Here is a 13,689-nt window from a genome sequence, read left to right as displayed (position 1 = left end):
TATATTAATGGACGGTTTTAACAGTATACCCGTAGTACAAGTTAAGGGGCTTCTGCTATGAGCCAGATAGCCAAAGAATTGGCCAAAGAGAGAGATTTTGAATTGAAGAGGTTGACCAGTGCAAAGTTTGGAGAAGTGTTTCAAGGTTTGAGCCTTGGCACTTGGGTATGGCTTTGAAAAACATAAAAGATGTTCAAGAGGCCAGAATTCAAGTGAAGACTCAACTTGTTTGTTGCTGCTGGTAGAAGCTCAAGATGTCTTGTAAATTGAGGTAGGTGAGACACCTTGAGCTGCTCTTGATCACGTGATGAGGTTGGAGATGAGTTTTCCAGATTGTAAGCGCTCTACCTGGTTTTCATCTTTTTTATCTCTCAGCAGAACGGGGAGTGTCTGTTCTGTGATGCATGGGTCATCACCTCTACATGAGATAAACTAACTGGACCAATGGATTTTCCTTCTGTCACTCTTATTGATTTAAAAACAGAGGAGAGTTTCACAACATGCTGGTAGATCTCTCATTAACCACAACCAAATTAATTGCGTTTATCTTTATTGTGTAGAAGTTACTTTCTATGAAGGTTAGAATATGTGGCTAAATAATGTTAATGACAGCCGTATGAAATAAGCTACGCAAAATCCCATCCATTGTTGCTCCTGGCAAGCAGGCCTTCCCTCCTTCTTTGCCATGCTCTTCCTATTTCCTAGCCCAAGTGCAAAATGATTTCATATATACATTGCAGTTTTAGCACCCTTTGGGCATTTGAAAACATTTTGTAAGCAGTGAAATTCTTTGCAAATAGTCTTTACCGTAACTGCAGCAACATTGCAAAACAATTTACCTATATTAATGTTAATGCACCTTAAGAGATTGTGCATCCAAGTATACTCTGAACGTCAAAAATATCTTTCTTGTGTACTTCTCCCCATGTACATTTAAATATATAATAGTGCCATAACATATGCTCATGGAAGTATGTGATTTCCTGTGAATTAAGTACAACATGGCTTGAGTCCCATTTGCCTTTTTATATTTTATCAGTGAGCACATATCCAATATTTTCCCACATTTGAGGCGCCTGTCAGAAATCTTTTGAGAATAGTTTGCACTGTGTTCTAGACTATGTTTGCTAATGTGATTGCAGTTCAACGTAGCTGCTATGATTGACATTAGTTATCTGAAATGGGCATCAAAAGAATTGTTTTTGTAATGATACTGATATCACATCCTTTCTGTGTTTCAGTTACTGATCCTTTTGTCTCAGTGTTTGGAAATGATTCATTTGGAAGTGGATTTGCAAATTTTAATACACTATCACAGGTAATTGTGAATATATCATGGAACATGTTAGTACTTATTTTAAATCCTTTAAGATTCAGAAAATTGGCTGGATAGAATGTTGAATAAGTTTAATAGATAGTAGTAAATTCCCTTTCTGTTCACACTTGAAGTATTTTTAATTAAATATTATACTTTCAGTAGCCTATCTTATTTAAGAACTACAACATTAATAATCATGAAATAATTTATATTTAGAAAAACTCTCAAATTAATGTTGTAACAAGTTAGAGACTCATTCTAATACAGCATTCTAAAAAATTCCTAGCTGTGCTTTGTTAGGAATGAACATATCCTTTTGAATAATTTGTGAAAATAACTTAATACTAAAGGTCTTATAAGTGCTGAATAAAGAATAGGACAAGTCAAATGTAGAATATAAACATAAAATTGGCTTCTTTTATCCTTGATCACATTCCTCAGTTGCTTCTGCCTCTTAACTCCTGTACACCCTAGAGATTTTTCTGTTATAGAGGCTGAACAATGATTGTAACAATTTGAGAGTAATATAGGTTAAGCTTTTCTTTTACATACAGAGATTGCAAGCTGCATATGGAGAGTGCCGTAACTTAGCCTGAAAACAATTAAATAAAACTTTATCATGTGCCTCAGAAATTTCGCAAACTAATTCTTTTGAAACACATTGACTCCTTATAATTATCTTGCTCACAAAAAATCTACAAAATCAACGTTGTTCACAAAAGCTGTATTAATAGTTGATTGGTGATTAAAAAGAAAACAGTTTGACTTGGTAGCTGGAATTATAACTACAAAAGAAGTTGCAAACGAGAAAATCGCAGATACTGGAAATCCGAGCAACTCACACAAAATGCTAGAAGAACTCAGCAAGCCAAGCAGCATCTATAGGGAAAGAGTAAACAGTCGTCATTTCGGTCCAAGTCCTTTCAGCAGAACTGGGGGGGGAGAAATTTGGAAGTCAGAGTAAGAAGGTAGGGGAAGGAGAACAAGAAATACTAGGTGATCAGTGAAACTGGGAGAGGGGAAGGGTGAAATAAAGAGCTGGGAAGTCAATTGGTGAAAGAGATAAAGGGCTGGAGAAGGGGGAATCTGTAGGAGAGGATGGAAAGCCATCGAAGAAAGGGAAGGGGGAGGAGCACCAGAGGGAGGTGATGGGCAGGTAAGGAGCTAAAGTGAGAGAAGGAAATGGGAATGGGGAATGCTGAAGGAGAGGTGGGGGAAGCAATTACCGGAAGTTCAACTAAATCAATGTTCATGCCATCAGGTCGGAGGCAGCCCAGATGGAATGTAAGGTGTTGTTCCTCCAACCTGAGTGTGGTCTCAACACAGCAATCCATAGCCACCTCTACTGTGGGTACTCTCGAACTTCTGGTAATTGTCCACTCCCTACCTTCTCCTTCACCATTCCCCATTCCCATTTCCCTCTCTCTCCTTGGAACCAGAGTGCCACAACAGTTCATGGAGAGGTTGTGGAGGTAGAGCCTGGTAAGACCTCAGACAAAGTTAGGAATCAAAAGGTTGAGCATTGTGCTAAGATGAGGTAGCTAATTTACAAACGGAGGCAATGTGTAGTGAAGAGAGGCTGTTGATTGGGCAAAATTGCGGTCAACAGGATGAGTTGCAACATAAAGGTAGACAAAATCGAAAAGGATGAACACAGGTCTGAAGGTGTTTTTTTTTTTGAATGCCCGCAGAATATGGAATAAGGTAGATGAACTTGCAGCACAGTTGCAGATTGGCAGGTATGATGTTGTAGGCATCACTGAATCATGGCCGAAAGAAGATTACAGCTGGGAGCTTAATGTCTAAGGATACACATTGTATTGAATGGACAGGCAGGAAGGCAGAAGGGGCCGTGTGGCTCTGTTGGTAAAACAAAAATAGGACCATTAGAAAGAGGTGACATAGGGGTGGAAGGTATTGAACCATTGTGGATAGAGCCAAGGAATTGCAAGGGTAAAAACATCCTGATGGGAGTTGCATGCAGACCGCCCCCCCCCCCCAAACAGTAGTAAGGATGTGGCCTACAAGTTACAATAGGAGATAGAAAATTCATGCCAAAAGGGCAATGTTACAATAGTCAATACAGACCCAAAGCCATCAAGCACACTTCAAATGTCAAGCCATTCAATTCTGGAATCATTTTTGTGAACCTCCATTGAATCCTCGCCTCTTTCAGCACATCTTTTCTAAGATAAACCCTGCTCACAATACTCCAAGTGAGGCTTCACCAGTGCTTTATAAAGTCTCAATATTACAGCCTTGCTTTTATATTCTAGTCCTCTTGAAATGAATGTGAACGTTGCATTTGCCTTCCTCACCACAAACTCAACCTGCAAATTAACCTTTTGGGGAAATTCTGCACAAGGACTCCCAACTCCCTTTGTACCTCAGTTTTTTTGTATTTTCTCTCCGTTTAAAAACTTGTCAACCCTTTCACTTCTTCTACCAAAGGGTGTGACCCCTCTATCTATCTTCATATCGTCTGCAAACTTTGCAACAAAGCCATCAATTCTATCATCCAAATCATTGACATATAACATAAAAAGAAACGGTTCCAACACAGACCCCTGTGGAACACCAATATTCATCAGCAACTTGCCAGGAGAGGCTCCCTGTATTCCCACTCTTTACCTCCTGCCAATCAGCCACTGCTTTATCCATGCCAGAATCTTTCTTGTAATACCATGGGCTCGTAGCTCGCAGCTTCGTGTGGCACCTTGTCAAAGGCCTTCTGAAAATCCAAGAACACAAACATCAACCTTTCTGTATGCAATAGGCTTGATACCGTACATGTTAAAGCATTTGAGTAGATGGGGAAAGTCACTTTAGACATCCATGGTGTCCATTCACTTCAACTTGGATGCTCCAAAGTCATAGACTCTGAATTACTCCCAGTGCCATGTGCTAATCAAGGCAGGAATAAGATGAAGGTACTGATGAATGCGTGGTTGAGGAAGTGGTGCAAAAAAGGGGCAGGGTTTCAGGTTTCTGTATCATTGGGATCTCTTCTGGAGAAGGTATTACCTGTACAAAGGGGACAGGTTAACCTGAACCTGAGTAGGACCAAAATCCTTGTGGGCAGATTTGCCAGAGCTGTTGGGGAGGGTTTAAACTCATTTGGCAGGGGAATGGGAACCAGAGTGATAGGGCAAAATTGCAGCTAGTGGGATGAGTTGAAGTGTAACATGGGGGCAAAATCAAAAAGGTGATGAATACAGGACTGAAGGTTTGATCAGTTTCCGAATTTGAACGAGTTTTCATTGATTTGGGGCGGAGATCTTAATACCTGTTTATCTCCAGCTTTGGACCGTTCGGCTCCTTTACGGACTTTACCTAATAAATCTGCAAATTTGATTAATTTTTTCCTTTCTGATTCTGGGTCGACGGACATTTGGCGTTTTCTGCATCCTCAGGAAAAAGATTTTTCCTTCTTTTCACATGTTCATCATTCCTATTCAAGAATTGATTATTTTTTCATTGATTCTCGTCTCATTCCTTCAGTGATTAAATGTGATTATGATTCTATAACCATTTCGGATCATGCTCCACTTAAGCTTTCTATTAAAATTATGGCCAATATATCAAACAATAGACAATGGCGTTTTAATTCGCTGTTGCTTCAGGACTCGGACTTTGTTAATTTTATGAATGAACAGATTGAGCTTTTTTTTACAATTAACCATACAGAAGATATTTCGGTTAACACTCTTTGGGACACTTTTAAAGCCTATATTCGGGGTCAGATTATTTCGTATTCCGTTGCTTTGAGGAAGAAACAGAAGCAGGAGGAGATGGTAATTGTGGACAAGATTAAAGAAATTGATAAGAAATATGTTATGGCTCCTTCTGAGGAGCTATACAAACAAAGAACTGAACTTCAAATGGAACACAGTTTACTACTCTCGTCCTCGATTGTAAACCAATTAAAGAAAACAAGAAGTGATTTTTATGTTCACAGTGATAAAATTGGCAAGCTGCTGGCTAATCAATTGAAATCTAATTATGTTAAATCTCAAATCAATCAGATTTATAACCAAAATGATCGATTGATATTGGATCATGTGGGGATTAATCAAACCTTTTGTGATTTTTATTCTTCTTTATACCAATCAGAGTCTCCTCGAGATTCTAAATATATGAATGATTTTTTAGATAAGTTAGACTTCCCTCTGATTTCACAGGATATGTCTTCTTTATTAGATACTTCCATTACAATGGATGAGATTAAGAATGTTATTTTTTCTATGAATCTGGGGAAAGCTCCTGGCCCTGATGGGTTTACCGTTGAATTTTATAAATGTTTTGCTTCTTTATTGATTCCTTGGCTCTATAAGGTTTTTGAGGCTTCTTTGAAACTTGGTAAACTTCCGGAATCTTTTAATAGAGCATCAATTTCTTTAATACTAAAGAAGGATAAAGACCCTGCTCAATGTGCATCTTATAGACCAATATCTTTATTAAATGTTGATTCTAAAGTTTTTTCTAAGTTATTAGCAAATAGACTAGAAAAAGTACTTCCTTCTATTATTTCGGAAGACCAAACGGGTTTTATTAAAGGTCGTTACTCTTTTTATAATATTCGCACATTGTTAAATATCGTTTATACTCCCTCACAAAATGTTCCTGAGTGTGTTATTTCTTTAGATGCCGAGAAAGCTTTTGATAGAGTAGAATGGCCTTATTTATTTAAGGTGCTTGAAATGTTTAATTTTAGCTTGAAATTTATATCCTGGATTAAACTGTTATATCACTCCCCTGTAGCCTCGGTTCGTACTAACTCCTTAAACTCACCTTTTTTTCCTCTCTTTCGTGGTACTCGACAAGGCTGTCCTCTTAGTCCCCTATTATTTGATATTGCATTAGAACCTCTTGCAATTGCTATTCGAGAATCTTTAAATATTACTGGGATAACTCGGGGATTAAAGTCCCATAAATTATCACTCTATGCTGATGATTTACTTTTATATATTTCTAATCCTGAGAGATCCATTCCTGCTGTTTTAGAGTTATTAGCACAATTTGGTCTTTTCTCAGGTTATAAATTAAATCTTAGTAAGAGTGAACTTTTCCCGATTAATAAACATCTTCCCTTATATTATAAATTTCCATTTAAATTGATTAATAATTACTTTTCATATCTTGGGATTAAAATTACTTGTAAACATAAAGATTTATTTAAGACTAACTTTTTACCATTAATAGACCATATTACTCAACTTTCATCTAAATGGTTTCCCTTATATTTAACTTTGATTGGTCGTATTAATGCAGTTAAGATGTTTTTTTTGCCAAAATTTTTATATGTGTTTCAGGCATTACCAATTTTCGTTCCTAAATCTTTTTTTGATAAAGTTGACTCTAAAATTTCTTCATTTATTTGGCAGAACAAGAATCCGAGACTGGGTAAAATACATTTACAGAAAGCTAAGAGAGATGGAGGTTTAGCATTACCTAACTTTAGATTTTATTATTGGGCTATTAATATTCGACATATGAAATTTTGGTTACTTGACCGGGACATACTATTTATTCCTAAATGGGTAGCATTGGAATTACAATCTGTTCAGGGTTATACACTTGGTTCTATTTTAGGTTCCTCTCTTCCTTTTGATTCGAAACGTCTTAAGCAGGTCTCTAACCCGATAGTTAAATATGCTTTGCGCATTTGGTTTCAATTCAGAAAATTTTTTGATCTTAATCAATTCGGGTTAGCGATTCCTATTTTAGGTAACATATTTTTTCCTCCCTCTTTTACGGATCGCGCTTTTCAAACTTGGAAGACTAAGGGTATTTTACGGTTTTTGGATTTATTTTTAGATGGTTCCCTTATGTCTTTTGAACAATTATCTAATAAATATAACTTATCAAGAATACATTTTTTTAGATATTTACAAGTTAGAAATTTCCTAAGTACTATACTTACTTCCTTTCCAATGCTTCCTCCTATATATATTTTAGATTCGATAATTAACCTTAATCCATGTCAGAAAGGTGCATCGGCTATGATTTATAATATTATTATGAAACTTAGGAAAGCTCCATTTGATAAGATTAGGGTAGATTGGGAACAGGAATTGGGGCTTACCATTTCTGTGGATGATTGGGGGCAGATTTTACAATTAGTTAATACTTCCTCTATTTGTGCTAAACATTCCCTAATTCAATTTAAAGTGGTTCATAGAGCACATATGTCTAAAGATAAGTTAGCGCGTTTTTACTCGCATATTAATCCTTTCTGTGATAGATGTTCGGGGCAGATAGCCTCTTTAACTCATATGTTTTGGTCTTGCCCTACTTTGGAAACTTTTTGGAGAGATATTTTCAATATTATTTCTAAGGTATTAAATATAGATATCTCTCCTCACCCTATTACTGCTATCTTTGGACTACCTAAAATTTCTAGTAATCTTTCCCCTTCAGCCCGTAGAATGATTGCATTTCTTACTTTAATGGCGAAAAGATGTATTTTACAACATTGGAAAGAGCTTAATGCTCCAACTACCTTTTTTTGGTTTTCTCAGACGATTTTATGTTTGAATCTGGAGAAAATTAGAAGTAACCTTTATGATTCTTCATTTAAATTTGAACAGATTTGGGGACCTTTTATTCGATATTTTCATTTAATGTAATATTTACCCTTCTTGTTTTCTCTTCACTGTTTTAATGGAGGTCGGGATTGAGGACGTGATTTTAAGTTTAACTCTGTTTGGTTTCAAGTTAGCCCATTGCTTTGCTTTGCTTTTAGTTAGTTGCACGGTGGGTTTTTTTTTGGGGTTTTTTTTTTCTTTCTTTCCATTGATATATATAAAATCTAGTATACTATTATGTTATCTTGGTTTCTTATGCTTAAATTACATTGTTTGTAGTATTTTCTTTTTGGTATTGTTATCTTTTGGAATTTTATTATACTTTAACATTGTATTAATGTTTATATGGCTTACCTTTTTTGTATACTTACTCAATAAAAAGATTTAAAAAGAAAAGAAAGGACTGAAGGTGTTATATTTGAATGTACGCAGTATACAGAATAAGGTAGATGTTCTTGTAGCATAGTTAAAGATCGACAGGTAAGACATTGTGGGCTGAGATGTGGCTGATAAAAGATATTTGGGAGCCTAACATCTGAGGAAAAACCTTGTATTGAAAGGAAAGGCAGGTGGCGTTGGGTGTAAGGTAGCTCAGTTGGTAAAAAAAAACACTAATTCCTTAGAAAGAGGTGACACAAGATTAGAAAATGTAGAGTCCTTGTGGGTAGAGTTAAGAAACTAGAAGGGTAAAAAGATTCAGATGGGAATTATATACAGGCCTCCCAATAGCAGACAGGATATAAATTTCAGTGAGAAATAGAAAAAGCATATAATAAGGATAATGTTGAAATCGCCATGGGGAATTTAAATATGTTGGTAGATTGGGGAGATCAGTTTGGTGCTGAATCCTAAGAGAGGGAATTTGTAAACTTCCCACAAGATAGTTTTTAAAGCAGCTTGTGGTTGAGCCACTAGGGGAAAGGTGATTTGGGATTGGGTGTTGTGTAATTAATCATATTTGATTAGGAAGTTTAAAGTAAAGGGGAAACCTTGCCTGACAAATCTGTTGGAATTCTTTGAAGAAACAACAAGCAGGATAGACAAAGGAGAGTTGGTGATTATCATTTACTTGGATTTTCAGAAGACCTTTTATAAGGTGCCGCACATGAGACTGCTTAACAAGATGAGAGGCGATGGTATTACGGGAAAGGTACTAACATGGATAGAAGATTTGCTGATTGGCAAGAAGCGAAGAGTTGAATAAAGAGGGCTTATTCTGGTTAGCTGCCAGTGACAAATGGTGTTCCGGAGGGGTTGATATGAGGACCACTTCTTTGCATATCAATGATTTGGATGACGGAATTGATGGCTTTGTAGCCAAGTTTGCGGACAATACAAAGACATGGAAGGGTAGGTGATGTTGAGAAAGCAGGGAATCTGCAGAAGGACTTAAATGACATTCACCAACTCTTCCTTTGTCTATTCTGCCTGTTATTTCCTCAAAGAATTCCAATGGATTTGAGGTGATTTCCCCATAAGGAAACAATGCTGACTTTGCCCTACTTTTATCATGTGGCTTCAAGTACCCTGAAACCTTATCCTTAATAATGGACTCCATCTTCCGAACCACTTAAGTCAGGCCTATTATTTCCTTTCTTCTGCCACCCTCCCTTCTTGGAGAGTGAAGTGACATTTGTGATTTTCCAGTCCTTCGAACCATTCCAGAATCTAGAGACTCTTGAAAGATCATTACAAATGCTGCCAAAATCTCTTCAGCTACCTCTTTCAGAACCCTGGGGTGTAGTCCATCTGGTCTAGATTTATCTACCTTCAGACCTTTCAGTTTCCCAAGCACCTTCTCCTTAGTAATAGCAACTACACTCACTTCTGCCCCCTGACATTCTTGAATTTCTGGCATACTGTTGGTGCCTTCCACAGTGAAGACTGATGCAAAATACTTCAGTTCATCTGCCATTTCTTTGTGCCCCATTACTACCTCTCCAGAGTCATTTTCCAGCAGTCCGATATGCACTCTCACCTTCTTGTACACTATGTACCTGAAAAAAATTTAAGGTATCCTCTGATATTTATGGCTAGCTTACCTTCATATTTCATCTTTTCTCTCCTAATGCCCCCTCTTGTTTTTATGCTGTCTTTGACTTTGCAAGCTATGGTTGCCTCATCCTCCCTGTAGAATACTACATCGTTGGGGTGTATCTATCCTGTACCTCATGAATTGACCCAGAAACTCCAGCCACTGCAGTTCTGTCATGTTCCCTTCCAATCAATTTTGGCCAGCTCTTCTCTCATGCCTCTGTAATTCCCTTTACTCCACTGTAAGGCTGATACATCTAATGTAATCTTATCCCTCTCAAACTACAGGGTGAATTCTATCATATTATGATCACTGTCTCCCAACGGTTTCTTTAATCAAATCTGTTTCATTATGCAACCCCCAATCCAGAATTGCCTTTCCCCTAGTGAACTCAACCACAAGCCGCTTTTAAAAAACCATCTTGTAGGCATTCTACAAATTCCCTCTTGGGATCCAGCACCAACCTGATTTCCCAATCTACCCCCATGAGTATCGTAACATTGCCCTATTACAGATAAGAACTAAGCTGCAGATATGCTACAAACCCATAATCACAGAATGAATTTTAAAAACTCAGCCAGGGGAAGGAAAGTGACAACTTTCAAAGCTTTCCAAAGAATGTAAGGTTCATTAGATGCATTTTCCTGTCTGTGGCAATTAAAAAAGCAAAGTATAAGTGAGTTAGGTTGATGTAAATGGAAGGCTGACAAACACGGCCTCTGGCCAGTACTTAAAAGTATTGCTTCAGGTAGTTAGCATCAATTACAGATGAACATTTTTTTTGCATGGTAGCATGAAGGTATGTTGTGATCATCAAATTCTTCGGTCATTGAGGTTTCTGGTACATTACATCCAAAGCTTGTTTAGACATAATTTTTGCATCACTGGTAACTTTTTTTTTCTTTCTATTTTCAACTTGTATTTCTGCCTTTAGTCCAATCATGCAGATCCCTTCATTTCCGCTCCGGGAGCAGATTCTGAAAAGGAAGCCTTTGGAAAAAATATATTCACAGATGATCCCTCAAAAAACGAAGAGTTGCCTCCAGCATTACCGCCGAAAATTGGTACACCAACAAGACCCCCTCCTCCACCACCTGGTATGTGAATAGGAGTGTTTCAGAAGTGGTACAGTTTTGTTTTAAGGTCTACTATTACTTCCCTTCATTATGAACATAAGAGTTAATCAGACTTCCTTTCATCATTGTGGGATAATTCCTTTAATTTACATTGAAGAAGGATCTCATTATGACCAAAGGAAGTTTTAATTCAAATTTAGGTTTGAATTTTATCTTGTTTGAAAGTTAACCATTTCAACTTAAGATATTGAAAATTCTAATAGGAAAAATGTTTGATATTTGTGTTTTTAAATGTAGGTAAAAGACTCTCCCTTGTAAAGTCAGAATCATCCGACTCCTTCAAGTCAAATGATCCTTTCCATCCATTTAACTCAGGTGATTCATTCCATAAAGAGAAACAGCTTGATCCATTTGCTCCTACCTCTCCAAGTAAAGTTGTTGGAGACAATCCAAATTTTGCAAACTTCAACACTGTAAGTATGGTTTGTTTGAGTTGTTAATTTCCTTAATGTGGACAATAAAAACATATGGATTGTTAATATTTTGTTTTGCATATATAGCAGCATGCAGTTCTGCAATAGTTTTTGAAACTAGATGTAGTGTCACAGTGTGAATTATTATCCATAGCAGCCAAAGTGTACATTATTTATCTTGTCAGTATTGCCAGAGAACAGAAATTATTCAAAAGCCTGGTGGACAGATTAAAGTGCAAACTGGAGCTGATCAGCTCAGGCCACATTTGAAAATCTTTTTTTTGAACCCATGAAATATATTTTCAAAGGGCTCTTCTGGGGTAATGGAGAAATTTTGGGGTAGGCTGCTGGGAAAATCAAGGAAGGTTGTATATTTCATTGTAACTCCCAATGAAATTAGCAAAAAAATGTTAGTGGCTCTAAAGGGAGGACTTTTCATTGGGTATTTTCCTATTATTAAGGAAAATACTAATGAAAATATTAACACCTTTGGAAGAGGTGAGATGAGACTCTAGTTAGGTCTTGTTCCCTGTTGCTGAATATTTAACCACTAAGTAATTCGACCAGAAGTATTTCAATTCGTAATTTTGAAAAGGTGTAAACTCCAGTAGCCATTCAATCCTAAAAAAACCATCAACTAATAGAGAAAGGTGACTGTTTCTTGTATATTCGCCTCAAGATGTTGTCTGCAGAATGTATTTGTTACCAGCAAATGATATCTATTCTTCATAAGTAAATTAAATTGATACTCAGATTCCTTGAAGGCAACCAAAGAATGTTATTAACATATTGATATTGTTCCTGTTGTAAGTACAAAATATATTGGCAATTTTTTTTTTCTGTTCTCTATAAGAACAATGTGTAGTTTCCTGTTCAGCTCTGTTCTTAATGTTTCAGTATCCCAGTGAAGAAGACCAGATAGAATGGGCCAAAAGGGAAAGTGAACGAGCAGAGGAGGAGCGACTAGCTAGATTAAACCAACAAGAACAAGAGGACTTGGAACTGGCTATAGCACTTAGTAAATCTGAAATATCTGAAGCATGACGTGCTCCTTCACTGGTCATCTTAACTCACCTAACCAATACTGTTCTTACTAATGTTTTCCATAAAAGCTACCTAAAATAAATTTGAAAATACTGAGGACTCTTGACGACTTGACATGAAATTGTTTGTTAATGAGAGATCAGTGTGATGAACCTGTTAATTCAGAACTATTAAATAATCTTTATCCTGTATATTAAACAAAAGCAAAATACAAACTAAGTACTGAAGCAAATCTGTTAAGTGCAGTCAATTTAATTCTAATAATACTATTTTGCTTTTTTGGTTAATGGAGCCTCTCATCTCAGCAGCTTCTTGTTTAAATAATATTGTTCAATAGAATATGTCATTGAACAGCTGTATATATTACACCTACTTAGTTACAAAGTAGAGTTAAATAATCATAAACTTTGAGTGTAGCACATTAACTGTTTCTGTAACCACCAGTTGCGGGCAATATATAACTGTATAGAGCATACGTTTCAGGTTACCTGCTGAAACCGCTGCTGTAAGTTAAACACGCACTGCTGAACTTTTTACTGGCTTTATTTTTTTAAACTTATCCATTTATAAATTTTAAGTGACATTCCTTTTATGTTCATGCTGACTGGATGAAAAAATAAAAAAATTAAATTGTAAGCTTATATGAAGTTATTCTGCTGAATCCATTGCGATACGGTATCATGAATCCATTCAGCTGTCTGTCTCAGTGGTGCAGGTTCTCAAACACACAGTCAGTCAAGAAATCCACAACTTGGTTTCCCTTTTTTTTTGTCCATCTGACAGAAGTCTTTGTTTGAAATAACTTTTGTTCAAGCACTTTTCAGCCCTATTCCTTGTACTTCGCAGCTTATTTTACATCTCCCCATATTACATATTCCCTTGTGCTAACTTGCAAATATTTTTTGCATTGAAGGTGTTCAACTAGTTAAGATTGTAACTGTTTATTTTGCAGTGTCATTTTTTTTAAATATAGCATATTATGCCACTTTTTTGCACTCTCACTTTTCTATGATCTCTACATGTTTCTTCTTCCATATTTGTGCAGCTTATTTTCATTTTTATCATTATTCTGAACATGAAGGCATTTTCTCATGTCATAGTGTTGTTTACTACCTGTTCACTTCTTTGTTAAACTCGCAAATATAATTTCCAATAT

General features: G+C 36.5%; 1 protein-coding gene across 1 annotated transcript in view; it reads left to right on the top strand.

Annotated features, from left to right (window-relative positions):
• eps15 (epidermal growth factor receptor pathway substrate 15) overlaps nt 1-13,173 on the top strand; it is a 165,976-nt gene extending 152,803 nt beyond the window's left edge. The window contains exons 22-25 of the mRNA XM_063064340.1: nt 1,242-1,318; nt 10,875-11,037; nt 11,314-11,489; nt 12,387-13,173. Coding sequence (XP_062920410.1) covers nt 1,242-1,318; nt 10,875-11,037; nt 11,314-11,489; nt 12,387-12,533 — 563 coding nt within the window. The 3' untranslated portion in view covers nt 12,534-13,173. The remainder of the gene's footprint in view (nt 1-1,241; nt 1,319-10,874; nt 11,038-11,313; nt 11,490-12,386) is intronic.
• The last annotated feature ends 516 nt before the right edge of the window (nt 13,174-13,689 follow it).

Source organism: Mobula hypostoma, chromosome 12, assembly GCF_963921235.1.
Source record: "Mobula hypostoma chromosome 12, sMobHyp1.1, whole genome shotgun sequence".
Taxonomy (NCBI): domain Eukaryota; kingdom Metazoa; phylum Chordata; class Chondrichthyes; order Myliobatiformes; family Myliobatidae; genus Mobula; species Mobula hypostoma.
Note: the sequence above shows the minus strand (reverse complement) of the source record. Positions and strands in the feature narration are given on the sequence as shown.